The sequence below is a fragment of the Heptranchias perlo genome, chromosome 4 (genome assembly GCF_035084215.1).
Source record: "Heptranchias perlo isolate sHepPer1 chromosome 4, sHepPer1.hap1, whole genome shotgun sequence".
Classification (NCBI taxonomy): domain Eukaryota; kingdom Metazoa; phylum Chordata; class Chondrichthyes; order Hexanchiformes; family Hexanchidae; genus Heptranchias; species Heptranchias perlo.
The window spans coordinates 99,297,401-99,325,262 of NC_090328.1; the positions used below are offsets into that span (position 1 = coordinate 99,297,401).

Sequence of the window (27,862 nt, forward strand, 5' to 3'; positions counted from 1 at the left end):
CACAACTCATTGCTCATATAAAAGTGGGGCAGGCAGTACAAAAGTCTTTAATTTCTCAACTTTCCAAGTTCTCCAATCCAATATTTCTCTCAGCTCAGAGTGGGCAGATTTGAGGACATTCATTGATCCACAAGGAATATTACAAAGATAGTTTTACTCAGGGCCCCCACTCTCCCCGCCCCTAAATGCCACATGAAAAGAATAGATGACCTGGCCCCAGGCTCCCGTCAATGTAGCTCTGAAACCAGTCATTAGTAAATGTGGAAGAGGCTCAGAGTAACTGAAGCCACTCATTTTCCATTTGTCTGGTATGTTATTAACATCAGGACTCCCCACCCCCAAAAGGCACCATTAGTTAAAAAGATGGGCACAAATTCTACAGTGATTCATGCTATAAATAGCTGTAGTGTTGCCTAAAGTCAAATATGGACACTGTAAATATTAGTAAGAATCATTGCACTTAGTGTGAGTTTCCATTTGGCAGCTGCAAGAGTTGTGCACCTGCCACCTTACCTGACCTTGGACAACACTAGAGATTGATTTAGAAACAATGTAACTTTTTCAAAACACGTATTGGACACTGCGACTTTAAACGAGCTAAATGTTGACACCAATATTCATATTTTACTTATAAATATACCCTATAGTTAACTGAATATGCAGCGCATACCTCAAATACTTATTCAGATTTACAGCAGCAGCGGTACTTGACAACATAGTTGTTCTCCGTGCTGTTGCTCACGGGTCAACTGGTAGGGTACTTGCAATGTTTAGTGTGGGTTCTATTCTGGAGCAGGGAGTAGAGTACAATAGCAGGGATGGAGAGCATGTAAAAATTAAAACCACTAGACCTTCAGAGAGAGGTAGGGGCTTACCCATTTAATAGCACTGGGGACATAGCGAACTATGAAAGGAGATGTTAAGAAAATATGAATCGGATTTCCATCAGGCTACGGTTTGGTGGGGGGGGGGGGGGGAAGAGGGAGAGAAACAGGACATTTTTTTTTGTCCAATAAGAAAATGAATGTGTTTTTAAAGCATCAGAGTATAATTATGACTGAGCTAGACTAGCTATTCACAGTGTGGCTGCCATCTGTAAGCTCCACCCTCTGTCCAGTACTGTATTAAATTGAGCAGAAACAGGCATTTTTGAACTGCATTCTTGAAATTGTATCCAGGACAGCAATATCGTCTAGTGTGATGTGCACAGAGTGACACTGGCGAATTCGTAGTCTGCTACTTGGTGGAGTCTCCCCACTCAGGGCATGGCAAATGCTGCACAAATCAAGCCCCAGCCTCCATAAAGCCTCCGTACAGTGGCTGATTTCACAGGTAAGTTAATATTTATTTGCAGTGATACAACAATTTTGATGGGTTAAGTTTATGTTATTTGTATAGTTACATATTCAGCTGGGTCATGAATATAAAAATGGCAGCTTTTCTGTGGATCTTTCTTTATTTGGCTGATGGGAGCAGAACACTTGATTTTTTTTTTCTTTTGCTACAGATTTATGTGCTGCACGCTATATAGAAGAATCTATTATATACATGTTAGAAAATATATTTACGAGCCTGTCACACTGCAATAGAATTGATTTGATAAGCCTAGCTTTGCATCCATTTCTAGATCTTGTTGTCATAAACACATCAAAAATTGATTAAATAAAGGATACTACCTGCTGAAGAGAGCTTAATGTCAGCTACAGCCTCACGGGTACCAATTCCCTCCAACTCAATGTCCTGAGAAACCAGGGGTGGGAAATCATTCATTCTCTCCTCACCACCAATAGGAACCTAGCAGAAATATGGACATGACAGGTCAGAAGAGTTTGTTAGCACTTCAGTATCCTTGATAGCATGGATCAGTCACATGAAAGGCTGGTTTGGTAAGACTGGAGTGCTTTTCATTTTTTGTAAGTCCTACACTAAAAAAGGACTTCTTCCCACTTAGTGCCTATTAATAATTTCATACTTTCTTTCTACCCTGCGTCTGTACTATACTTGAAGCTTGCATTGAGCTTCATTGGAACAGTGTATGAGGCCGACCCCATCCCTTTCTCCCAGTTGCTCCGTCTGATGAATCTGTCCTGATGAATTTACCTTCTGCACGAAAGCTTCTGAAATGTCCTCCTTTTTCCTCAGTCAAGGATTCCCCTCAGCTGTGGTCCACACGACCCTTGACTGGGTCTGTCCCATTTCTTGTGCTTCTTCCCTGCCAGGCCACCCACCCCCCCCAAACCCTCCTCTCAATCGTGACAGTGTCTCTTTCAGCCTCCACATTCACCTTCATCTTTCACTATCTTCACCACCTAAATCATGATCCCACCATCAAGCACGTCATCTGCGGCCCTCTTCATTTTCCAGAGGAACCTCCAGCTCCCCTCATTCGGCACCTTCCCATACGAATGCAGGAGATGCAACACCTGGTCATTCATCATCTCCCACACAACTGTCCAGGATCTCAAACACCCCTTCCACGTGAGGCACCATGTATATGCACTTCTTCCAACTTAGTACACTGTATTCGCTGCTCACCATCCAGTCTCCTGAATGTTGGGGAAACCAAACGCAGATTAGGTGATTGTTTTGCTGGACACTTCTGTTCTGTCTGGCAAGTGCGTCCCTGAGCTACCAGTGGCTCACCAATTCAATCCCCCCATTCTCACTCTAATCTCTGTTGGCCTCGTACACTGTTCCAATGAAGCTCGATGCAAGCTTTAAGTATAGTACCTCATCTTCCTCCTCAATACCCTGCAAACCTCTGGCTCGAACAATGACTTCTGCAACTTCAGACTTTAGTTACATCTGCATTGTCAAACCTGTTTTAATTTCATACCTGACTCCCAGGTTTTCTCTCCCATTTCTCCAGTCCTCTTACTTCCTTGATTAATTGTATATGATTGTATTAATATGCCTGCGCACCTTAAATTTCAATTCTGAAAATGTGCTTACACCTGAAATGTTAACTTGTCTGTTCTCTTCACCAATGCTGACTGACCTGTGTTTCCAGCACTTTTTGTCTTTGTTTCAGATTTCCAGCATATACAGTATTTTGCTTTTTACCTGCAATAGGAGTATTCAATACTGAAATAAACCGATTTCTAGCCAGAGGTCTGAAATCGCTTCTTGTATTCACTAACCTGACCCCTTAACTCAACAGGGTGCTGCTGAAATATCTCATTTCAATGCAGATCAGCAAGGCCTCTCAGATTCTTCACTTGACTGCTCTACCCTTTCCCTTAGTCACACCTATTCCATATGCCAAGATGTATTGCTGAACTATAGAAAGTTAATGACATTATTTATTAACATTCATTTTTGATTACTCTTCCAAGCTTACTGCAATGTCCACATGATACACAAGTTACCTTCACACAAGCTATAGACTCTTATCCAAAATCAAATGACAAGAGACATGCCAATTTCGGTCTCCCCAGCTGCTCTTAACATAAGTGTCAGCTTGGCTCTGTGGTAGCGCTCTACTAAGTCACAAGGTCGTGGGTTCAAACCCCACTCCAGCACATAATCTAGGCTGGTCTTTCGGTGCCCTGCTGAGGCAGTGCTGCATTGTCAGAAGTGTTGTCTTTCAAATGAGATGTTAAACCAAGGCCCCTTCTGTGTGTTCAGGTGGACGTAAAAGATCCCACGGCACTATGTGAAGAGTATCAGGGGTGTTCTCCTGGTGCCCTAGCTAACACTTATTCCTCAATTAACACCACCAATTCAAAAGTAATTCATTGGCTGTGAAGCAGTTTGCTATATCCTGAGTACGTGAAAGGCACTATATAAATGCAAGTTCTTTCTCTAACAGTTCAACCCCGATGACCTGCAGTGGTGGAATTGGAAACGGATGCTGGTTATAAGATATGTTTTAAGAGAATTGTTAATGAGTCCTTCATGCACTGATTGCCACCCAGTTTCCTCCAGAAAACTGCACCTTTGGTTTCACACCTAGGCTGCAAAGGCATTTTATTAATGAAACAGAGCTAGGCAATCCGAAGTGAAGATTGCTTAGTGTTCCTAGCACACACCTCTTCCATTGTCCACAGGCTGGTCACTTTATCTAGAGCAGTACGTTTCTCAAGACCACTGGTTCTATTATTCTGATGGCACAGTGCGCTTAAACAGCAAGTAGATCATATTATCGTAGAGCAAAGAAGGAGGCCATTCGGTCCATTGTGCCTGTGTTAGATGAATAATAAAGAACAGGAAGGCCTTTGGTTCGATCCTTAGATTATGCCAACTTAACTTAGCTGTAGTAGGGGTGCTACAATTTGTCTCTTTGAATTATGAGTTCAGGAGAGGAGTACAAGAGGAAAAAAATACAGCCAGGGTTCCTGCACCAGATCACTATCCACCAATCTCTGCTGCAAATGCAAGTGCGTGCTCTTTTAATGGTCAACTGTAAGTCTCCTCTTTCCCCTTCTCCGGTCAGTACTTTGGCCTGCCAACAGTTATGGCCAAGTTTCATGCATGAATAATGGCCACTTTAGTGAGGTAGCAGGATGCACCTGTGGAATTGTGCCCTAGGAAAGGGTCAGAGCCACCAGGAGGGAGAAAAGCAGAAAAAAAAATACCAGTTATAATTATTTCAGATACATTGATAAGGAACAGGAATATGGCTCACCTGATATCCAAGTGTAATAAAATCAAAATTGAAAGCCCTAACAGTATACATCCATATAAAAAGAAAAGCACATGTTTTGTTGACAAGTATTATTTGTCTGAATGGTTACTTTCCTATGCATCATAAAATTTACAATATGGAATACTTTTTTTTGGAAAAATAAGAGTTAGAAGTGGTCAAAATTTATTTGTGTATATATTTACATGGCATCATTTGTCCAGCCCAGCACCTATTACCTGCACTCCTCTTTAACACAACTAAAATCATATCAGAACAAATTACAGAAGGACATTTTGGCCACATTCATATACTGCAAGTACAAAACAGACATTGGTCTATAGTACGGTTACCATCCAAGTTCAAATTTCAACTGTACAATCTCTGCAACTTTTTCCTGTACTCTAATACAGAATGATAGCCTACCCCAAGTAGTGCTTTTCCAGCATGCTTCTGGTAAATCAAGTCTGCTTTTTCAAGGCTCGTTACGTGGACTGGAAGCTGGTTGGAAGCAACCACAGAAAACCAGGCCGACTTTTCCCCCTATTAAAATGCAATGAAAATGTCTTAAAACAATGTTTTTAAAAAAGTGTTAACAAAAAGTAAACAAACTGCAGATGTTTGAAATCCAAAACAAGAACAGAAAATGATGGAAACATTCAGCAGGTCAGGCAGCATCTGTGGAGAGAACAGATGAGTTGATGTTTCAGGTATAGACCCTTCTTCAGAACACAATCGTACAATTTGTCAGGCAATACAGAAAATATTGAACATGGGGAAAGAGAGCTTAAATCTTAATATAGAAAGCCTGCAAATGTGGTTGCTTTATCCCTATTTTCTTTCCTATAATGATTAATCTTTTTGAGCAGGTAATACATCTCGTGCTGACATGAGGAGACAGCTGCTAGCTATTTTAATATACAGAAACTAAAAGGGCAAGATCAAATACAAAATCCACATGCAACTGATAGATATTGTTTGACATAAAAAGAATTTCATCTCCAACCTCATAATAACTGTGCCTGCCATTTATGTTTATAAAATATCCAAACTATGAGCTTTTAGAGCCTGTATCAGTGTAAACCAGATGCCTTGCTGCTGATTTGTTGTTTCTCTTTTCACAGCTGGTGGACCCACTGTACTTTGCCAGCATTTTCAGTTTAATTTCAAACTGATGTCCAGGTTTTCATTCTTTCCCATGTTCTCACCTTTTCCTTAGGCTTCCCACGGCCTCAGCTAGTCACACAATCATTGTTTCTTATCTGGTTTCTTTGCTTGGGGAAACCAAAGAACAGGTGATCGCTTTGCTGAACACCTCCGTTCTGTTCACAAGTGTGACCCACAGCTCCACATCGCTTGCTATTTCAATTCTCCGTCCAACTCCCACTCTGACCTCTGTCTTTGGCCTTCATCGCTGTTCCAATGAAGCTCAACATAAGCTCGAGGAACAGCACCTCATCTTTCGATTGGGCACTTTGTAGCCCTCTATGTTAACAACTTCAGACCATAACCATAGCTCCCATTTTCTCTCTGGCAATTGGTGTTGGCAATGCGGGATGGGTGTGCTGGTGTTTCTGGGGATGGGGGAAGAGAACGGGTTGGTACTTGGGGTAGGCACCCCCATCAAGACACTATTGGTGGGATGGTCTGCACCCTTGGTGTTGACCTGCTTCCTTTTTCTTTCCACCAGACTCCCAGGCCACGCAAACCTGCTCTGTCTTGCTGGTTTATTGTGCTTCCCTTTGTACCTGACCCTCTTCAACTATTCAAACACACTGTGCTTCGTATATGTCTTATCTGTCTTTGATCTCCCTCATTTTGTCTCCTGTTAATACCCTGTCCTGTCCCCTACCCAAGCACTTCAAAGGTCACTCTATTTCTTTTGCTGTGTGTCTTTTTTCTTTCTTCCCCCTTTCCCTTGTTGGGTTCCTTTTTAAAATGCTGCTCATCGGTCACATCTCCTAGTCCTGAGAAGGACCTAAGTTCCGTTGACTGCTGTCTTTCCAGATGTTGTCTAACCAGCTGAGTATTACCAGCCTTTTCTGATTTTATTTTCAGATTTCCAGCATCTGCAGTATTTTGTTTTGCCCATTTGTTTCTTTAATGCTGGACTGAGACAATCTGTTACATCATCCAACAATGATTCCACTGATATTTCCTCCCTTTGTTTGTGTCTGTTTGGTTCACCCCTTTCTAATTCTATTGATGTGTTGTTCTCTTATTTTTTATTTCTGAAGGACATGAGCCCAAAACACCAACTGTTCTCGCCACAGATGATGTGTGACCTGCTGTGTTTCCATCTTTATCTGTTTTTGTTTCAGATTTCCAGCATTTTCAGTTTTTTCTTTGTATTTACCTTTATAATGTAATGATATTCAGTTTGCTGTCAATTGAAGCAAGTTAAATCTCAACTATAAACAGGTCAGCCATGGAAAAGCACAAGGAGTAGTCTACAGTAAAAATACTTAATTGTAGGAGGGCCAATTTCAGTGGGTTGAGAACAGATCTGGCCCGAGTAAATTGGAATCAAAGATTGGCAGGCAAAGCTGTAATCGAACAATGAGCGGCCTTTAAGGAGGAGATGGTTCAGGTACATTCCCACAAGGGAGAAAGGTAAGGCAACCAAAGCCAGAGCTCCCTGGATGACGAAAGAGATAGAGAGCAAGATGAAGCAGAAAAAGGGGGCATATGACAGACGTCAGGTTGATAATACAAGTAAGAACCAGGCTGAATCTAGAAAGTTCAGAGGGGAAGTGAAAAAGGAAATAAGAGGGGCAAAGAGGGAGTATGAGAATAGACTGGCAACTAACATAAAAGGGAATCCAAAAGTCTTCTCTAGGCATATAAACAGTAAACGGGTAGCAAGAGGGGTGGGACCGATTAAGGTCCAAAAAGACCTACGCATGAAGGCAGAGGGCACGGCTGAGGTACTAAATGAGTACTTTGCATCTGTCTTTACCAAGGAAGAAGATGCTGCCAAAGTCACAGTAAAAGAGGAGGTAGCTGAGATACTGGATGGGCTAAAAATTGATATAGAGGAGGTACTAGAAAGGCTAGCTGAACTTGAAGTAGATAAGTCACCAGGTCCGGATGGGATGCATCCTAGGTTGCTGAGGGAAGTAAGGGTGGAAATTGCGGAGGTACTGGCCATAATCTTCCAATCACCCTTAGATACGGGGGTGGTGCCAGAGGACCGGAGAATTGCAAGTGTTACACCCTTGTTCAAAACAGGGTGTAAGGATAAACCCTGCAACTACAGGCCAGTCAGTTTAATCCCGATGGTAGGGAAACTTTTAGAAACAATAATCCAGGACAAAATTAACAGTCGCTTGGACAAGTGTGGATTAATTAAGGAAAGCCAGCACGGATTTGTTAAAGGCAAATCGCGTTTAACTAATCTGATTGAGTTTTTTGATGAGGTAACAGAGAGGGTTGATGAGGGCAATGCAACTGATGTTGTGTATATGGACTTCCAAAAGGCATTTGATAAAGTGCCACAAAATAGGCTTGTCAGCAAAGTTGAAGCCCATGGAATAAAAGGGGCAGTAGCAACATGGCAGTAGCAACATGCGGGAAGTGTGTCCAGCTGCAGCTACTGTTTGACCGCTTGACGGCTCTGGAGCTGCGGATGGACTCACTTTGGAGCATCCGCGATGCTGAGAAAGTCGTGGATAGCACGTTCAGTGAGTTGGTCACACCGCAGATAAAAATTACTGAGGGAGATAGTGAATGGGTGACCAACAGACAGAGGAAGAGTAGGAAGGCAGTGCAGGGGTCCCCTGCGGTCATCTCCCTCCAAAACAGGTATACCGTTTTGGATACTGTTGGGGGAGATGGCTCACCAGGGGAAGGTGGCAGTGGCCAGGTTCATGGCACCGTGGCTGGCTCTGCTGCACAGGAGGGCAGGAAAAAGAGTGGCAGAGCTATAGTGATAGGGGACTCGATTGTAAGGGGAATAGACAGGCGTTTCTGCGGACGCAACCGAGACTCCAGGATGGTATGTTGCCTCCCTGGTGCAAGGGTCAAGGATGTCTCGGAGCGGCTGCAGGACATTCTGGAGGGGGAGGGTGAACAGCCAGTTGTCGTGGTGCATATAGGCACCAACGATATAGGTAAAAAACAGGATGAGGTCCTACAAGCTGAATTTAGGGAGTTAGAAGTTAAACTAAAGAGTAGGACCTCAAAGGTAGTAATCTCAGGATTGCTACCAGTGCCACGGGCAAGTCAGAGTAGGAATGACAGGATAGCTAAGATGAATACGTGGCTTGAGAGATGGTGCAAGAGGGAGGGATTCAAATTCCTGGGCCATTGGAACCGGTTCTGGGGGAGGTGGGACCAGTACAAATTGGACGGTCTGCATCTGGGCAGGACTGGAACCAATGTCCTAGGGGGAAGTGTTTGCCAGTGCTGTTGGGGAGGGTTTAAACTAATGTGGCAGGGGGATGGGAACCGATGCAGGAAGTCAGTGGGAAATAAAATGGTGACAGAAACAAAAGGCAGTAAGGGAGAGTGTACAGAACATGACCGGACAGATGGTCTGAGAAAGCAGGGCAAAGACCAAGGGAAGTCTAGATTAAACTGCATTTATTTCAATGCAAGAAGTCTGATGGGCAAGGCAGATGAACTCAGGGCATGGATGGGTACATGGGACTGGGATGTTATAGCTATTACTGAAACATGGATAAGGGAGGGGCAGGACTGGCAGCTCAATGTTCCAGGGTACAGATGCTATAGGAAAGATAGAGCAGGAGGTAAGAGAGGAGGGGGAGTTGCGTTCTTGATTAGGGAGAACATCACGGCAGTAGTGAGAGGGGATATATCCGAGGGTTCGCCCACTGAGTCTATATGGGTAGAACTGAAAAATAAGAAGGGAGAGATCACTTTGATAGGATTGTACTACAGACCCCCAAATAGTCAACGGGAAATTGAGGAGCAAATATGTAAGGAGATTACAGACTGCTGCAAGAAAAATAGGGTGGTAATAGTAGGGGACTTTAACTTTCCCAACATTGACTGGGACAGCCATAGCATTAGGGGCTTGGATGGAGAGAAATTTGTTGAGTGTATTCAGGAGGAATTTCTCATTCAGTATGTGGATGGCCCGACTAGAGAGGGGGCAAAACTTGACCTCCTCTTGGGAAATAAGGAAGGGCAGGTGACAGAAGTGTTGGTGAGGGATCACTTTGGGACAAGTGATCATAATTCCATTAGTTTTAAGATAGCTATGGAGAAGGATAGGTCTGGCCCAAAAGTTAAAATTCTAAATTGGGGAAAGGCCAATTTTGATGGTATTAGACAGGAACTTTCAGAAGTTGATTGGGAGAGTCTGTTGGCAGGCAAAGGGACGTCTGGTAAGTGGGAGGCTTTCAAAAGTGTGTTAACCAGGGTTCAGGGTAAGCACATTCCTTATAAAGTGAAGGGCAAGGCTGGTAGAAGTAGGGAACCTTGGATGACTCGGGAGATTGAGCAACTTTTCAAAAAGAAGAAGGAGGCATATGACATGCATAGGCAGCTGGGATCAAGTGGATCCCTTGAAGAGTATAGAGATTGCCGGAGTAGAGTTAAGAGAGAAATCAGGAGGGCAAAAAGGGGATATGAGATTGCTTTGGCAGATCAGGCAAAGGTGAATCCAAAGAGCTTCTACAAATACATAAAGGGCAAAAGGGTAACTAGGGAGAGAGTAGGGCCTCTTAAGGATCAACAAGGTCATCTATGTGCGGAACCACAAGAAATGGGTGAGATCCTGAATGAATATTTCACATCGGTATTTACGGTTGAGAAAGGCATGGATGTTAGGGAACTTGGGGAAATAAATAGTGATGTCTTGAGGAGTGTACATATTACAGAGAGGGAGGTGCTGGAAGTCTTAACGCGCATCAAGGTAGATAAATCTCCGGGACCTGATGAAATGTATCCCAGGACGTTATGGGAGGTTAGGGAGGAAATTGCGGGTCCCCTAGCAGAGATATTTGAATCATCCACCGCTACAGGTGAGGTGCCTGAAGATTGGAGGGTAGCAAATGTTGTGCCTTTGTTTAAGAAGGGCGGCAGGGAAAAGCCTGGGAACTACAGACCAGTGAGCCTGACATCTGTAGTGGGTAAGTTGTTAGAGGGTATTCTGAGGGACAGGATCTACAGGCATTTGGAGAGGCAGGGACTAATTAGGAACAGTCAGCATGGTTTTGTGAGAGGAGAATCATGTCTCACGAATTTGATTGAGTTTTTTGAAGGGGTAACCAAGAAGATAGATGAGGGCTGTGCAGTAGACGTGGTCTACATGGACTTCAGCAAAGCATTTGACAAGGTACCGCATGGTAGGTTGTTACATAAGGTTAAATCTCATGGCATCCAAGGTGAGGTAGCCAATTGGATACAAAATTGGCTTGACGACAGAAGACAGAGGGTGGTTGTAGAGGGTTGTTTTTCAAACTGGATGCCTGTGTCCAGCGGTGTGCCTCAGGGATCGGTGCTGGGTCCGCTGTTATTTGTTATTTATATTAATGATTTGGATGAGAATTTAGGAGGCATGGTTAGTAAGTTTGCAGATGACACCAAGATTGGTGGCATTGTGGACAGTGAAGAAGGTTATCTGGGATTGCAACGGGATCTTGATCAATTGGGCCAGTGGGCCGATGAATGGCAGATGGAGTTTAATTTAGATAAATGTGAGGTGATGCATTTTGGTAGATCGAATCGGGCCAGGACCTACTCCGTTAATGGTAGGGCGTTGGGGAGAGTTATAGAACAAAGAGATCTAGGAGTACAGATTCATAGCTCCTTGAAAGTGGAGTCACAGGTGGATAGGGTGGTGAAGAAGGCATTCGGCATGCTTGGTTTCATTGGTCAGAACATTGAATGCAGGAGTTGGGATGTCTTGTTGAAGTTGTACAGGGCATTGGTGAGGCCACACTTGGAGTACTGTGTACAGTTCTGGTCACCCTATTATAGAAAGGATATTATTAAACTAGAAAGAGTGCAGAAAAGATTTACTAGGATGCTACCGGGACTTGATGGTTTGACTTACAGGGAGAGGTTAGACAGACTGGGACTTTTTTCCCTGGAGAGTAGGAGGTTAAGGGGTGATCTTATAGAAGTCTATAAAATAATGAGGGGCATAGATAAGGTCGATAGTCAAAATCTTTTCCCAAAGGTAGGGGAGTCTATAACGAGGGGGCATAGATTTAAGGTGAGAGGGGAGAGATACAAAAGGGTCCAGAGGGGCAATTTTTTCACTCAAAGGGTGGTGAGTGTCTGGAACGAGCTGCCAGAGGCAGTAGTAGAGGCGGGTACAATTTTGTCTTTTAAAAAGCATTTGGACAGTTACATGGGTAAGATGGGTATAGAGGGATATGGGCCAAGTGCAGGCAATTGGGACTAGCTTAGTGGTATAAACTGGGCGACATGGACATGTTGGGCCGAAGGGCCTGTTTCCATGTTGTAACTTCTATGATTCTATTGGCTAAGTGACAGGAAACAGACAGTAGTGGTGAACGGTTGTTTTTTGGACTGGAGGAAGGTATACAGTGGTGTTCCCCAGGGGTTGGTACTAGGACCACTGCTTTTCTTGATGTATATTAATAACTTGGACTTGCATATACAGGGCACAATTTCAACATTTGCAAATGACACAAAACTGGAAGTGTAGTGAAGTGAGGAGGATAGTGATAGACTTCAAGAGGACATGGACAGGCTGGTGGAATGGGCGGACATGTGGCAGATGAAATTTAACGCAGAGAAGTGCAAAGTTATACATTTTGGTAGGAAGAACGAGGAGACACAATATAACTAAAGGCTCTAATTCTAAAGGGGGTACATGTGTACAAATCGCTGAAGGTGTCAGGGCAGGTTGAGAAAATGGTTAAAAAAGCATATGGGATCTTGGGCTTTATAAATAGAGGCAGAGTACAAAAGCAAGGAAGTTATGATGAACCTTTATAAAACACTCGTTCGGCCACAAATGGAGTATTTTGTACATTTCTAGGCACCCTCTTTAGGAAGGATGTGAATGCCTTGGTGAGGGTGCAGAAAAGATTTACTAGAATGGTTCCAGGGTTGAGGGACTTCGGTTACGTGGATAGACTGGAGAAGCTGGGGTTGTTCTCCTTACAGCAGAGGAGGCTAAGAGGAAATTTGATAGAGGTGCTCAAAATCATGAGGGATCTAGACAGAGTAGATAGAGAGAAGCTGTTCCCACTGGCAGAAGGGTCGAGAACCAAAGGACACAGATTTAAGATAATTGGCAAAAGTACCAAAGGCGAGTACGCAGTGAGTGGTTAGGATCTGGTATGAACTGCCTGAAAGGGTGGTGGAGGCAGATTCAATCGTGGTTTTCAAAAGGGAATTGGTTAAGTACTTGGAGGAAAAAAATTTGCAGGGCTTTGGGGAAAGGGTGAGGGAGTGGGACTAGCAGGATTGCTCTTGCAGAGAGCTGGCATGGGCTTGACAGGTCAAATGGCCTCCTTCTGTGCTATAACCATTCTATGATTTCAGGTTAAAGTGGCAATGGACATTTGATCCAAGTCCCTACATAGCAGTGACCTATTCATCTTCCCATTGGTACCTTCTTCCCCATCCAAATTAAAAAGTACCACCCAGCTTGGATTGCTGAGATAAAAATACTAAAACAAAAAATATTTGCGAACGCACATCTTGTTTCTGTGTACATCGGATACTGTGCATAAATGTTTGTGTAAATGGTTTTAAAAAAATTAAAAAAGCTTATGGCATTCCACAGCTCCATTAATCTGGCCAGAATTGTTGACTAAACACAGATTATAGCAATAGGTCTTATTATAAATAAGGTGAAGATCACAATAACTGTATACCTCACAAACCACGCTGAGTTCTGACTAGTTTAAAGCCCATCTCATATACCAAGCTACTGCTCTGTAAAGTGCCTCAAGACATTTTCTTACATTATATAAATGCAAATTGGTGCTGTTTAGCTTACCAGGTATCAAATCTGATTTTAGTGTCCCACTGGTATTCCACCAGATCTATATAAAAAAACAGCAGACTCTTTATAGAGGAGCATACAATTAATTTAGTAGTCACTTCATGCAAGGGTGGAAGTGTCGAGCGGAAAGAATTGTATAGCAGATAGGTGAAAGATAAGAGTGTCATAATATAGGAACAAGCATCACTAGGCGAATTAGCTTTTCGGTAAATTAATTATGCATTCCTCTATAAAAAGAGTCCCTAATTTTTAAATTGAATACCATCTTAAACAACAATACACTTCACTTTGACATTATAAAATTGATTTTTTAAAAATCCTTTAAAACTTGAACATTAAACTAGAACTGATTATATTCTTCTTTCATATTTGTTCCACTGAGATTTCTAGATCTTTACCTTCAGAAAGTCTATGCGACCTAGGGCACCAAGAAATAGCGTCATTCCAGGCTGCAGTACATATGTCCGAGGGATGATACCTGACGATGGCATCACAACCTTCAGTTCTTGTTCTGTAAGTAGATTTAAAATCTGCAAAATATATTGGAGTTACATGAAGGACTTACAGCGAAGTTTCACTTCCAAGACAAAAAATTCTTGTGGATCTCACTACCAAGCTGCTCGTTAGTTGATTTGATTACTTATTTCTGCAGCCTCAAATAATTTACCTATTAAAGAATTGCCTTTAAAATATAGCTTATAATAGGTGACAAATGACTCATGATTATTTGAAATATATATAATAGAAATAATTGAAAGCAAAAAAGGTATGAGGAGCAAATTTCCTCCACAACAAAAAAATTTCAGAGATTGATTTAATAAACGTGAAGACATGACATGTTCTCTAAGGCACTGTGGGCTGCAAGGAGCCTTGGAGCCCCACACCAAGTTTAAATCAGCAATCTTGTTAATGTACATGCATCTGAAGTTGCTGATACCACAGATCTTGGTGTGCAAATTTAGTATTTTTTCAACAAGGAGGATGCAGTGCTAAAAATATTCCCAGGCCCACATTCAAAACAGGACAAACCAGCAAATAGGACTGAGTTACCTGGGCACTGAGGATCAAATTGCCATGGTTCAAGGGTCGCACGTGGCCCCAAGCCCATAAGTTGCCCTCCCTCCCTAACCTCGGAAACTAGTAAATGCTTCAAATGGAACCCAAAAAAAAACTAGATAAAACCTTGCATTTCAGTAGGAGCTCATGTTCACATTATTAAACTGCGTTGAACAATTATTGACTCAAACTGTTGCTTTTACGAAAAGTTTTAGATGGCAGGATAAAATATTTTTGTTATTTTTAAGCAAAACTTCTGCTACCAACAGCTGAGAAAATCTTAAATTGAGTTTTGAATTTAATTTCTCCTCTGAGTCAGAAGGCTGTGCAAGTACATCCAAGACGAGCACATAATCTAGGCTGTCGTTCAGTGCAGTATTGAGGGAGTGCTGCATTTGTAAAGGTTATGCCTTTCAGATGTGACGTTAAAACGACACCCAGTCTGCCTGCTCTGGTGGAAGCAAAAGATCCCATGGCACTATTCGAAGAGCAGTAGGGGAGTTTTCCCTGTGTCCTGACCAATATACATCACACAACCAACATCACCAAATCAGACTACAGTCATTTAAATCGTCTGCTGTTCATGGGATCTTGCTGTGTGCAAAATGGCTGCCACATTTAGCGACATTTCAGAAGTAATTCATTGGCTGTGAAGCACTTAGGGGAACCTTGAGAACACGAACAGAGCTATATAAATGCAAGTTATTTTCTTTCGTAATTTGTTACCATTCTTACTGTGATTAAACAATGGAAAAGACACTGCATTTACTCGAGCATGAAGGACATCTGTAAATGTACACAAACAAGTTCTCCCCCATTGACTAGACTTTTCCTTTTAAGGGCATTTCTCCCTTCCATGATTCAAGGATCTTTCCCATTTCCCTCTCATCTCCCCACATGCCTCACACCACCCACGGTCGATGATCAGGAACCATAATCTGTCCTTAACCTGCTCCCGGGCCTGTATGTCAGCTGCTAGGTGTATGCGGTCTCAGATGACCATCTTTTGCCTGGCCATTGAGAGGCTACTAGGCTCAGTATCTCTCCGCAGTGGGACGGACAGCTGATACAACATCTCGAGGAAGGCACGGGGAAATTGTAGGCTAAATAGAGCTAGACACTTTACGTTGTTGTTCAGTAGGCTAAATATAACTGAACAGTTTACATGCTCTGGGCACCTGGAACCTTTGTACAAACAGCATAACTTTTAGTCCCTCTTCTCTTGCTTCCAAATTCCTGCTGCTGTTTCCTTGATGTGCCTTAGTAAAGCAGTGCTGCTCTCACACCAGCAGAAAGGATTATGAAAGCAGTGCTATTCAAACTCTTTTTGTGCACCACAACTAGGCTATCAGTACCATTAAAAAAGCACACAGGGTCTGGGCAAGGAGCCTATGTCTGTTTCCTGCAGCAAATCTAATGAGGTCTTATGCTGCTTTTAAAGCATTGCCAGTGGTATCCGCCTGGAATGTGCCATGTATACATGAGCTGTCGGTCTATATTATGTAAAAAAAAATTTAACGTTTCTTTTTAAAAAAGCAGCATAACTGGCCTGAATTAAAAAAAAAAAATCTACCATTGGTGGAAGCAAGACTGTCCTGGATTCTGGCACTAGAAGCCAATATTGGCCATTAGTGTATCCCCAGCTTCTGAAGGCAAATGGTACCGACATTCTTTCTGCTGCTTCTCCCAATGAAGCACAGATACCTTGTTTACAGTGCAGTCTTTTGGGTAAAGGTGATTGATAAGCTTGCACTTGCATATAGCTATAAATATCACAAACTTTGCCTCTTTTATACCACAAATGATTCCCCAGTCAAAGGAATGGTTAGGTAACTTCTTTGCAATCCTCTACCAATGTCAGTCCAAGAACAGCCGTTAACATACAGGAGATGTGCCTTCTCCTTTTCCCTCTTCCCTGTAGCCTGAACATCTCCAGAGAAAGCACAATTGAGGTCATGACAAAGTTATAAAGTTGTCCAAATTAAATTAAAAAGGTCCCTGAGAACTAATTATCTACTATATCAGTATTAAAAGACAGCACCTCCAGATATTGCTCATCTTTTCTTGTTTAAGTGTTTTATGCAGAATTTAAAATAAATAGAAGGTTTAGCACTTTTGCAGGACAACTAGTAATAATTAATGGGTGGAACACAAGTGCAAAATGGTAAAGTATCAGCAATTCAGTCCTCAATTCATAACCCACACTGAGCCATGACCTTAGTTCTACTTCACTTACACAGTCCTGCTTTAAGATGCCGGGAGTGTCGTAAAACCAGTGAGCATCTTTCAGTTCGTTGTACGTGAATTCCACCGCCTCTTGGGAGTTTGAGACATTTTCTTGATTGGTGTCTTCAGGTTCTGCATTCAGGGCAAATTCATCTGGATTCCATTCAAGTATTCCTTTGTTTTGTCGCCCACTCACTTGAGAATTACGAAAGGTTCTGCCAACTCTACCTAAACACCAGGGAAACAATTCGATAACTAAAGGATAAAAAATAAAAAACTGCAAATGCTAGCAATGTGAAACAAAAACAGTAAATGCTGGAAACACAGCAAGTCGGCCAGCATCTGTGGAGAGAAGAGATAAATTATCTTTCAGGCACACATCAGAACTAAAAAAAAGTGAAATATGCACAAACATTTTAATACATCAGAACAAGTGGGAAAATTCTTGCACAGAGGAGGGTTGGGTGGAATGGCATGTAACCTGCTTAAAAGAAAAGCAGCACACTGATGTAAAGATCTCAGTCACCTAACAAATGGATAGAAGCATTAAAGAAATTAAAGATATCAACAACATCTTTAATGTAGTAAAACATCCCAAAGCGCTTCACAGGAGCGTTATCAAACAAAATTTGGCACCTAGCCACATAAGGAGATATTAGGACAGGTGACCACAAGCTTGGTCAAAGTGGTAAGTTTTAAGGAGCGTCTTAGAGGAGGAGAGAGAGGTACAGAGGCGGAGAGGTTTAGGGAGGGAATACCAGAGCTTAGGGCCTAGGCAGCTGAAGACATGGCTGCCAATGGTGGAGCGATTAATATTGGGGATGCGCAAGAAGCAAGAATTGGAGGAGCACGGTGATCTCGGAGGGTTGTAGGGCTGGAGGAGGTTACAGAGATAGGATGGGCGAAGCCATGGAGGGATTTGAAAACAAGTTCGAGAATTTTAAAATCGAAGTGTTTCCGGAATGAGAGCCAATGTAGGTCAGTGAGCACAGGGGTGATGGGGGAATGGGAATTAGTGAGTTAGGATACGGGCAGCAAAGTTTTGGATGACACTGGAAGATGGGAGGCCAGCCAGGAGAGCATTGGAATAGTTGAATCTAAAGGTAACAAGGCATGGATGAAGGAAACAAAGAACGTGTGAGCAGCTAAGGAAAGCAATGGGAGGCAACCCAAGGAAGACACAAGAAGGTGGCAGACACTGAAATCCTATAGATTAAGTCTGAGAAGAAACTCCACCCAAGTGTCAACCCCACTCCTGGAATGAAAACAAAGAATATAAAAGGACACAGCAAAAAAACAGGGCAATAAAATTAGAGTAGATGATTCCAGCAGAAGAACAAGAACTAGCACAGGTATGATGGGCTGAATAGTCTCCTCCTGTGCCACAATTTCTTTTTATGATTCCATGATAAAGCAAAGCAAGTAAGATTCTGCCTTTAAAAATTCAATTCTCCAGTCATCACAAAATACTATGGCTAAGACAAATAAGATCAAAACCAAAATTATTAAAACTATTATAGTCTAAAGCTAAGATTAAATTGGAGGGCCTGCATTGTAAAGAAACCCCCACAGCACAATAATGAAACACCTCAAAGCGAGGCTGCCAAACCAGGACTATTAAGATTCAGAAGTATGTGTGGATTAATATTGTTTAATGCAACACAATGGTGTGCACAGCTATCTGAATTATTCACTACTCTGAGCAGGACTGTTTCTCAAAACTGTTTAGATGTATGATCACCCACTGCATAATAGTCAAACAGACGTTTTCAGTTTGCCTCAGATTACGCCTAAACAAACAAACAAATTATCAACATAATTCTGTTACTTGAACATATTTAGCAAAAATGCTACTTGTGGAAGAGGCAACTAGCCCTACTTGATGTTGTAAAAATCATTCCCTGCTTAGGATTCACCAAACTTAATTGTAGGGTGAATTTCAATCTCATTCACATGAAAGTATTCCATTACCAGTTTTGAAAAAAGCTGACTGATTTTAAAGGTGTATCATGGCTTATGAAGGATTTGTTAGCAGCAGAATCATTAATAATGCCAATAATCTGCCAAGTATGAAGGACTCCCTTAAAAAAAAACCTTCAATTGTGTAACACAATGACATAACATGCTGGTGTCCCCAATACTCTGTGCCGGAGTGTGCGGATGGGCTTGCTTCATAATTCTTACATGGCAAGGTCAGAATTTTGACAGACTATGAGAATGAGATTGACAATGAGAATGGCAACTGAAAATCAAAGCTGATACATCACTGTTTCAGCAGCAATCAGGTTGGACAAAATAGTTTGGTCTCAGGTAGGAGTTAAGTCATTCAGCTCAAAGACCAGTATCCTGAGGATTTTTTTTGAAGTATATGTTTGATTGGCAGCTGTATTTATGTCATACTATTGATGCTTAAGCACACATCCCAACAACTAAGACATTAATGTCATTGCAGACATTGGCACTCTGATGGAATGCGCGATCAGTGCTCGTGTCTTTCGCTCAGCATTCTCCTGAAGTCTTATTCTTTGCATTCTATACAATCTCCTATCTCCGATATCATGAACGGAAGGGAATGGCAGGTAGTCAAGGTCTAGATGTTAGTGAGAGGCTCACAGCAGCACTCCCATGGTTCAAGTGCATGCCCATTTCAACCATAAGTAAAATTAAAACAACCAGCAACGCATTCCTTATTGAAACAATTTGCTGTTTGGATGGGAGAAGTTGAAAAGCCTTTTCTAAAGGGTGGCAGAAACCATCCATGACAGCGCAGTTAATTGTATCCATGTGACATATTAATTAGTGTTAATTGTATTCAGGTGGAGGGTATCAATTGGGGACTCTCTTGTATCCATTTTTAGTAGGGTGTGTAATGGGATCTCTGTGAATAAAGGTTTGGAAGCAACTGAAGACGAGGCTCCCGTATTCTATCCTTCAGGCCATCTAGTTATAACACGCACCATGCTAAAACAATCAAACCATTGTCTATTTACAGCTAATAATACATTTATAATAAAATGGTTAACTTATTTAAGTAAAAACTTTAGATAGATCAGATCCTGGGGGAGGGGATTACAGTAGTGTACTGGTTATGGTACTAGACTAGCAATCTAGAGGTTCAGTTGAAAAGTCACCATGGCAAGCTGTGAAACTAAATTCAATAAATCTGGTAATTTGTGGGCTGACAACAAAAGGAATGACCATGAAAGATGCTGGATTGTCATAAAAACCCAACTGGTTCATTAATGTCCTTCAGGGAAGGGATCCTGTCCCTCCCTACCCGGTTTGGCCTACATGTGACTCCAGTGCCACACCAGGTGGTTTAATATTAATAATGCCATGAGAGTAAGTAGAGATGGGCAAAAAGTGCTGCCTTGCCAGAATCGCCCACATCCCAAGAATTGAATTTTTAAAAAATCTAAACTATAGAACTCACTTTTCCTCAGCATTTAAAGCACTTTAGGTAGTTTTTTGAGCTTTAATATTTTAAGCTGGCCATTAAGTTTGATTTTGGAAGAAGTTTACAGGTTAGTTACTGTATTATACAGAAGACCCCCACCACATTTCATTAACTTGGGAATCATTCAAATAATGGGTTATAGTCTGTCTGCTGAGAAAATAGCAGAAACGTATCTTTCATAGAACATTTACGCAGACACTATGTATGTTTCAACGCTGAAACAAATCACTGCAGGTTTTTGAAGTTGGAGGCTTATTCTAGTTAGCACCTAATTCTGAAGGAAATGTAACTTTGTGCTTGCAAACTGTTGAAAATGTTACCTGTCAGCTTTGAATGATTCCTCCTAATAAGATTTAAAACTTTATTAGGAGAGTCTTGCCCTTTAATTATTTTTAAAAATATACATGGATCTTCAAAATGTTAATGTCTGGATATTTCTTTGGACTACAGCATGGTAATCCTCATGTTTAGCTAGCTTAAAATATATATTTTTAATATACTGCCATTTTAGTTGACTGACAAACAGTGTCTAGATTGTTCCTTATATCCTGGACCTTTTGATACGTTTCATCAATCTGTCAGCAATAAAATCCTTACCAATCAAGTAGCCATGTTTCTTCAGTCGATGAAGATGCTTCAACTCTTCTTCGCTAAGGTCAGTTTCAATCTGTGACTTTTCAGTTTTCAGTCTCTCTAACCTCCGAAACATTCTGTACGGTGTGGGGTTTATAACTGGAAACTTAAGGAGGTTTAACGTGGTTCCTGTCAAACAAAAACAAAATTATACAATCCAAAAATGTACCTCACCGAACAAAAGGATTTGTATTTATACTATGCTGTATCTCTCTGAAACATGGCAGAGCACTTCACAAACTACTTTAAAATGCAATCACTCATACATAGGTGAATGTGCCAGCCATTTTGTGTACAAGGTCCAACTTACATTTCTATAGCATTGCTCTCATATAGAAAGACATCTTGAGCACTTTACAGGACTAAGGAATAAAGCAAATGGGAAAGCAGTAAAATTGTGGGGCGGGGAGAAAGGTTTTTTTAGAAGGCTTTCCAAAGCAGGAAGGGAATTAGCAAAGCAGACAATTTTGGGAATGAGTTACAGGTGGCAGGGATGTAGTCACTGATGGTGCTGACTGAGGTTAAGGTGGGGTGAAGTGTGTACCTTTTTGTCAGGCACAAGGAGCCAATGGAGCTTGGCAAGGACAGGAGTGAGGGACATGGTGCAAGTGAGAATGTGGATCATGCAATTCTGGGTGAGTTGTAATCTGTAGAGAATGGAGGTGGGGAAGCTGGCTAAAGGAGGGGGCAGAAGAAACTCTATGGCATGTGAGACACAGGGGGAACTGGAGGATCCCTACTTCATACATGCAAGACAGAAATAGGTCTCCTTTAAGGGGCAGGGGGAAGAGAAAGAAAAATATCAAGTTTCAAATTAGGCTGAGTCTTCCACAGGGCAGCTCGAGACTTCTAGGGCAAGGATTAAGTCTACACTGGAGAATGCAGACTCAAATCTCTGGACAGTGAATCACAAAACTTTGTGGAAGCAGGTCATGTTTTTGTGAACCTGCCCAGGAAGTCAACTCTCTAGGTCAGTAATCCGAATCCAAGATGCTGCCTTGAATCCGTTGGATTTTCCTTTCCCCAGAGGAAAAGAAAAATCTCTTATGCAAAAGGCATCGAGCAAAACAAAAGGCTTTTTGTCAGATTCTCAGCCTAGAACTCTTGGATTTTGGAGCCAAACTTTTGGAATAAAGCAAATATCCAAACTGTACAGCTTTGAGAACTCAGGCCCAGTGCTACCAACTGCTGCATGCGCAAATTGTCTACCTCTGCTCAGAGAGGTAAACATGGCAGTGGTAGGGATGGTAGGGAGAAGCTGTGTGCCAATTGATGCTTGTCTCTGTTCTCCTGCAACCTGCTAAGCAGTGTAAGTGGATTAGTAAGTATTGAATAAGTTAAATTCCATTAATTAAGCAAGATTGTTGGATTTTTATTGGCCAATTCAGTCTAGTATTTTAATGAAAACCTTTAAATCAGTGACCTAGCCATTAAGACACAATCGTTCGAAATAACAAGCCAGCACCTAACCTCAACTGAACTTGAATTGGTCTCAGAGTGAATAAAAAATTAAGTGCAGCAAGAGAGACAGGACATTGCAGCTCAATGTGTTGTGCACCAATTTCCCAACACATGGCAAATTCCCAATCAAGGCTGCACCAACAGCATGAAAATTCACCAATTCCTCCTCCTTCCAAAATGGAATATACAAGAAAAAACGAGATGTGAATTACTCCGTAGAATTATCTGCATATGATCAATCCGTACACAGCTAGTGTCTATAAAACTGGAGAAAAGGTTTAGCGCCTATGAGGATTGAAAAGCCTCAAAGTATCTCATATCTGCAAAATAGGGCATTGGATTGTTTGGGGCATTTGAACCAGAGCTATTATTGGGCATTCCAGAGGATACACATCCTATGATGGATCAGGATGTTTCAGTATCCCGGTGGCATACTGAAATTTTCTTCAGCCAAGATTCTACATTGAAATCACACTTATACATGGGGACAATGCAGAGATATCTATAGGAATCCCTTAGATATGGGGTACAGTACATTTAGCCTACAGTTATACTCAGTCTTCAATGGCCAGTTATTTTCCAAATATAAGGATGGTTTTCAAACTGGAGTAACTAGAAAAAAGGTGTTCAACTAGCTGGGGACCATGATCCAGAAAGCAAATTTACAACTTCTGGATTTATCACAGAACAAACACCAAACCAATTCAATTCTTCCAACTTCTAATCCTCTTGGTGCTATGACTGAAATCCTACATCTTGATCTGCTCAATGTCCTTCGATGGAGAAATTAAAATTTCATTTAAGATCTTTAAAGACAGGTTTTTCATGCAGTCCAGTCAATGTGTAGCCACCTAGCATCTGCCCATAGTCCTTCTCCATCTAGTGATATTCCAAGGAAGGCCCACACCTCCTCCATTGTTAAAGCTACCATCCGAGTAGCTTTGCTTCCTCTTTTATACCAAACACTTCTTTACCCCTCAACAACACTTAAAACCCAAATCCATCGTATACTAGCAGGGAAGCCCTTCTGCTACCTCTCACACTCCTGGATAGGGTATAAAAAAAGCTTGTCCTCTACTCTTATCTCGATCTCTCCATTACAATCTTTCCTTTATTTTATTAATATGACTATGATCAGTACTCCTCTGAATTTTCCTTGGTACTCCCAAACTCCAAATGCACCGTCCTACTTGTTCTTCCTCAAGACCCAACTCACTGTCAACTTATCATTCTTTCCCAGGATCTCAAAACTGTCCTTTTCTTACTACTCTTCGACAGCACCTCCCAAACCTGCAACCTCTACCACCTAGAAGGACAAGGGCAGCAGGCACATGGGAACACCATCACCTGCACGTTCCCCTCCAAGTCTCACACCATCCCGACTTGGAAATATATCGCCGTTCCTTCATCGTTGTTGGGTCAAAATCCTGGAACTCCCTACCTAACAGCACTGTGGGAGAACCTTCACCAAACGGACTGCAGCGGTTCAAGAAGGCGGCTCACCACCACCTTCTCAAGGGCAATTAGGGATGGGCAATAAATGCTGGCCTTGCCAGTGACACCCACAACCCACGAATGAATAAAGAACTCTCCAGGCTTTCAAAACCTAAGCTTGACATTACCTGATCACTATTTAAATCTGAGGTTTGAGACAAAACAGGCAGATTTCTGCACTTCAGTTGTGTGATTTTAGATAGGGTTCATCTGATGTAAAAATGGTGCCAGCCAGTTAATGGAATCCCATTGTTTATTTGACAGAGATGGCCAATACATGTAACTGGCTGGACTGATCAGTACATTCAATGGGAAATATCTGTTCTGCATGGATTTGTATTGATCAGAAATGCCTCTGTTCAAAATTGAGTTAAAAAAAAATTCTTTGGTGAATGGAACAGCAAAATTGAAGTGTCAACATGTGCAGATTGACAGATAGTGCAGGAGACAATTCTATTCAATCTGAATGCTGAGACACTAGGAAAGTCTATTACAAATGTGAAACATATGGGAGATGGAGACGAATGACCAGTTAATCTGTTTCCGTGGTATTGGTTGAGGGATAAGTGGCCAGGATACTGGGAAAACTCCCTGCTCTTGTCTAAGAAAAATGCCATGGGTCTTTTAGGTCCACTGAACAGGCACGGCATTGGTTTAACGTCTCATTTGAAAGACAACACCTGCAACAAAGCAGCAGTCCCCCAATTCTGCACTGAAGTGTCAGGCTAGGTTATATGCTCAAATTCTCAAGTAAGTCTTAAAACCACAACCTACTGACTCAGAAGTAAGGGTGTGACCAACTGAGAAGACAAAAGTGCTAAGAAAAAGCCTTAACCGTAGAAGTACATAACTGATTAAGATAGGGATAAGGCCATTAAGGGATGAGCAAGCTAAATTCACAGGAGATGATACTGAAATGGCAGGATACTGAATAGATACTTTGCCTCAGTTTTCACTGAAGAAGCTAACAGAGGAAATTATAACAGTAGAAGTCAAGAGGGATATTATAACAGTTAAGGTAGAAAGAAAGGAGATACTAGACAAACTAGCCAAAATCAAGGAGGACAAAGTCCCTGGTCCAGGTGGATTGCACTCGTGGATCCTCAAAACTAGGGAGGAGATAGCAGAAGCTGTAGCATCCATATATAAAATTCAACAAAAAAATGAATAGTGCCAGAGGACTGGTGAAGAGCAAATGTAATTCCTATCTTCAAAAAGGGAAATAGAACTAACCCAGGGAACTATGGTCAGTGGATGTGGCATACATGAACTTTCAGAAGGTCTTCGATAAGGTGCCACACAAGAGACTCAAGACATAGGTCAGGGTATGTGGAGTCACGGGCCAGGTAGCAGAGGGGTTAGGGAGAAAATGTTTCCACTGGCGGGTGGGTCAGAAATCAGAGGACACAGATTTAAGGTTATTGGCAAAAAACCAGAGGGGAGATGAGAATTTTTTTTAAAACTCAGCGAGTTGTTATGATCTGGAATGCACTGCCTGAAAGATGATGGAAGCAGATTTAATAGTAACTTTCAAAAGGGGATTGGATAAATATTTGAAAAGGAAACATGTGCAGGGCTATGGAGAAAGAGCGGGGCAGTGGGACTAATTGGATAGCCCTTTCAAAGAACCGTCACAAGCAACATAGGCTGAGTGGCCTCCTTCTGTGCTGTATAATTCTACGATTCATCTATCTGATTTGCAGTTGAATGAACAGCTCAACTTAAGCAAGCTTCCACTATATAAGTGTGAGCTGCAAAACTCTCAAAGAAAGAACTTGCATTTATATAATGCCTTTCATGTCCTCGTGATGTCCCAAAGCGCTCTGCAGCCAATTTTGAAGTGTAGTCACTGTTGTAATGTAGGAAATGCAGCAACCAATTTGTCCACAGCAAGTTCCACAAACAGCAGTGAGATAATGACCAGATAAGTTTTAGGTGTTGGTTGAGGGATAAATATTGGCTAGGACACCAGCGAGAACTCCCCTGCTCATCCTCAAAATAGTACTGTGGTATCAACTACATTCACCTGAGAGTTCAGACAGGGGCCTTGATTTAATGTCTCATTTGAAAAACTGCACTTTTTTTTAAGTTAAAAAAGGGAGTTGGGTATAAATGTGTCCCTTTATTGATGGCACTAGGGCCACCCATGTCATTTTGATAGATCAATTAAAAAAACAATTAAATAATAATAGGCACTGACAAAATTATGCACTCCAGTCTCTGCGATGCCCACCGGACGCAGATAGCCTCAAGCGTCCCGGCAGACATCGCGTGATCCTTCTCCAGGGCCACTCGGGCGCAGCGATTGCCCGCATTTCCAACAGTGCAGCACTCCCTCAGTACTGAAGTGTCAGCCTAGATTATGTGGGTCATAAGTGGGGGGCTTGAACCCACAATCTTCTGACTCAAAAGCGGGAGAGCTACCACTGAGCCACAGCTCAAGAAGGGAGCATCAAAAGCACTGAAGAGACCAGACACCCATCAACCTGCTTAGCTCACCTGGCCACCGGGAAATTGTTGCTCTCTGAATGACATCGGGGGCTTTGGACTTACAGTAATCGGACTCCAGGAGGGCGTTGAAGAGGGTGGACTTGCCCACGTTGGTGCTGCCGACCAGGTATACGTCCCCTTTGTACTTCCAGGAGCTCTGGAGCCGAGAGACCAGCTCCTCGATGCCGTAGCCGGTCTTGGCGCTGATCAGGTGCACGACTCCTCGCCCGAGGTGCTCGGTACAAATGCCGGCCTGGCCGCAGTGCTCCAGCACCCGGTGCCGGATCCGCTTCAGGTATTGGTGGCAGTCGGTAGGAATCAAGTCGATCTTGTTGGCCAGCACCAGGACGGGGTTGCGCTCGCCCACCAGCCGCTTCAGGTCGGGGATGAGACCGCCGCTGAGGTCCAGCAGGTCCACCATGTACAGCACCAGCGCCTTCTCCTGGGCGATGCGGCCCACCAGGCGCCGGTACTCGCCCAGCGGCACCTGGACGTCCAGAGCCTTTTGGTGGTGGACGAGCAGGAAACACCGCTGACACACGGAGCGCTGCAACGCCCCGGCCTGCATCAGCCGCTTGTATTTCTCGCTCGGCAGGTAGCCGGCAAGTGACGGCTCCACGCAGTGCAGGAGGGCGCCGCAGCCCGAGCAGGGGCAGCTGCTGGCCGGCTCCAGGGGGTCGGCGGTGCCGTACACCCGGTGCTTCTGACCCGGGGTTCGCCGCTTCTTCCTGGACTGCAGCTCGGGCGCCGGGAAGCCCGGGTCGGTCACCTGCGGCTCGGCCTCCGGTATCGGGGTGAGCGCCTCTAAGGCCGACAGTTGGTGGCGCAGAGCCCCGTGCGAGGCCGAGGCTTTAGTGCTGGCCGCGGCCTCTCTCGGCCCGAACTGGCCGCTTATTCTCCGCTCTGATGCCGCTGCCGCCGCCGCCGCCTCATCCAACTCGTCGAGTCCGGCTGCGTATTCCACAAACACCATTTCCTCCGGCTTCTCGGGCTCCACCGCCGCGTAACCGCTAACCGCCGCCCGCTGCCGAGGCGCGAGGCTGGAACACGGCCGCCGCCGCGCGACTGACAGGACGCTCGCGCGCAGAACGCGATGGGCAAACCAACCGACAGCCGCTCGCGCCATTCCCGCCACGGAACCAACAGCATGGAAGCCGGCCTTCTCCCCGTCGGGCCTCGCGGTTGCCTCTGCGTGCTACGTGATTGACAGCTTTGCAAATTCGTCCACTGGTCCCGCCTGGTTTAATTCGTGAGAGGACAACACCTAGTCTGGAATCTGTAATTTGATCCAGTTATTGTCAGGCAGGCTACCGAGTTCGGAGAACGTCCAGCGCTGACGCTACCGAGTTCAGATAGGAAGGGGTGAGGCCATGGAAGGATTTCAACACGAGGATGAGAATTTTAAAATCAAGGTGTTGGTGGGCTGGGAGCCAATGTAGGTCAGTGCGCGTTTGGGTGATGGTTG

General features: G+C 43.1%; 1 protein-coding gene across 2 annotated transcripts in view; it reads right to left on the reverse strand.

Moving 5' to 3' along the window:
• The window catches only part of noa1 (nitric oxide associated 1), a 28,929-nt gene extending 1,306 nt beyond the window's left edge, over positions 1-27,623 (reverse strand). The window contains exons 1-7 of one of the 2 annotated variants that reach the window (XR_010962723.1): positions 26,407-27,623; positions 20,917-21,081; positions 16,873-17,090; positions 13,979-14,110; positions 5,051-5,167; positions 4,032-4,182; positions 1,706-1,794 (exon numbers count right to left, since the gene is read on the reverse strand). Coding sequence is in view for 1 of the 2 variants with exons in the window: in XM_067983393.1 (XP_067839494.1) it covers positions 1,677-1,794; positions 5,051-5,167; positions 13,979-14,110; positions 16,873-17,090; positions 20,917-21,081; positions 26,407-27,523 (1,867 nt within the window). In the remaining variant the exon portion in view is untranslated. Of the gene's footprint in view, positions 1-1,676; positions 1,795-4,031; positions 4,183-5,050; positions 5,168-13,978; positions 14,111-16,872; positions 17,091-20,916; positions 21,082-26,406 lie in introns of those variants that run through there. The other variant, XM_067983393.1, reaches the window with a different exon arrangement.
• Between the last annotated feature and the right edge of the window lie 239 nt (positions 27,624-27,862).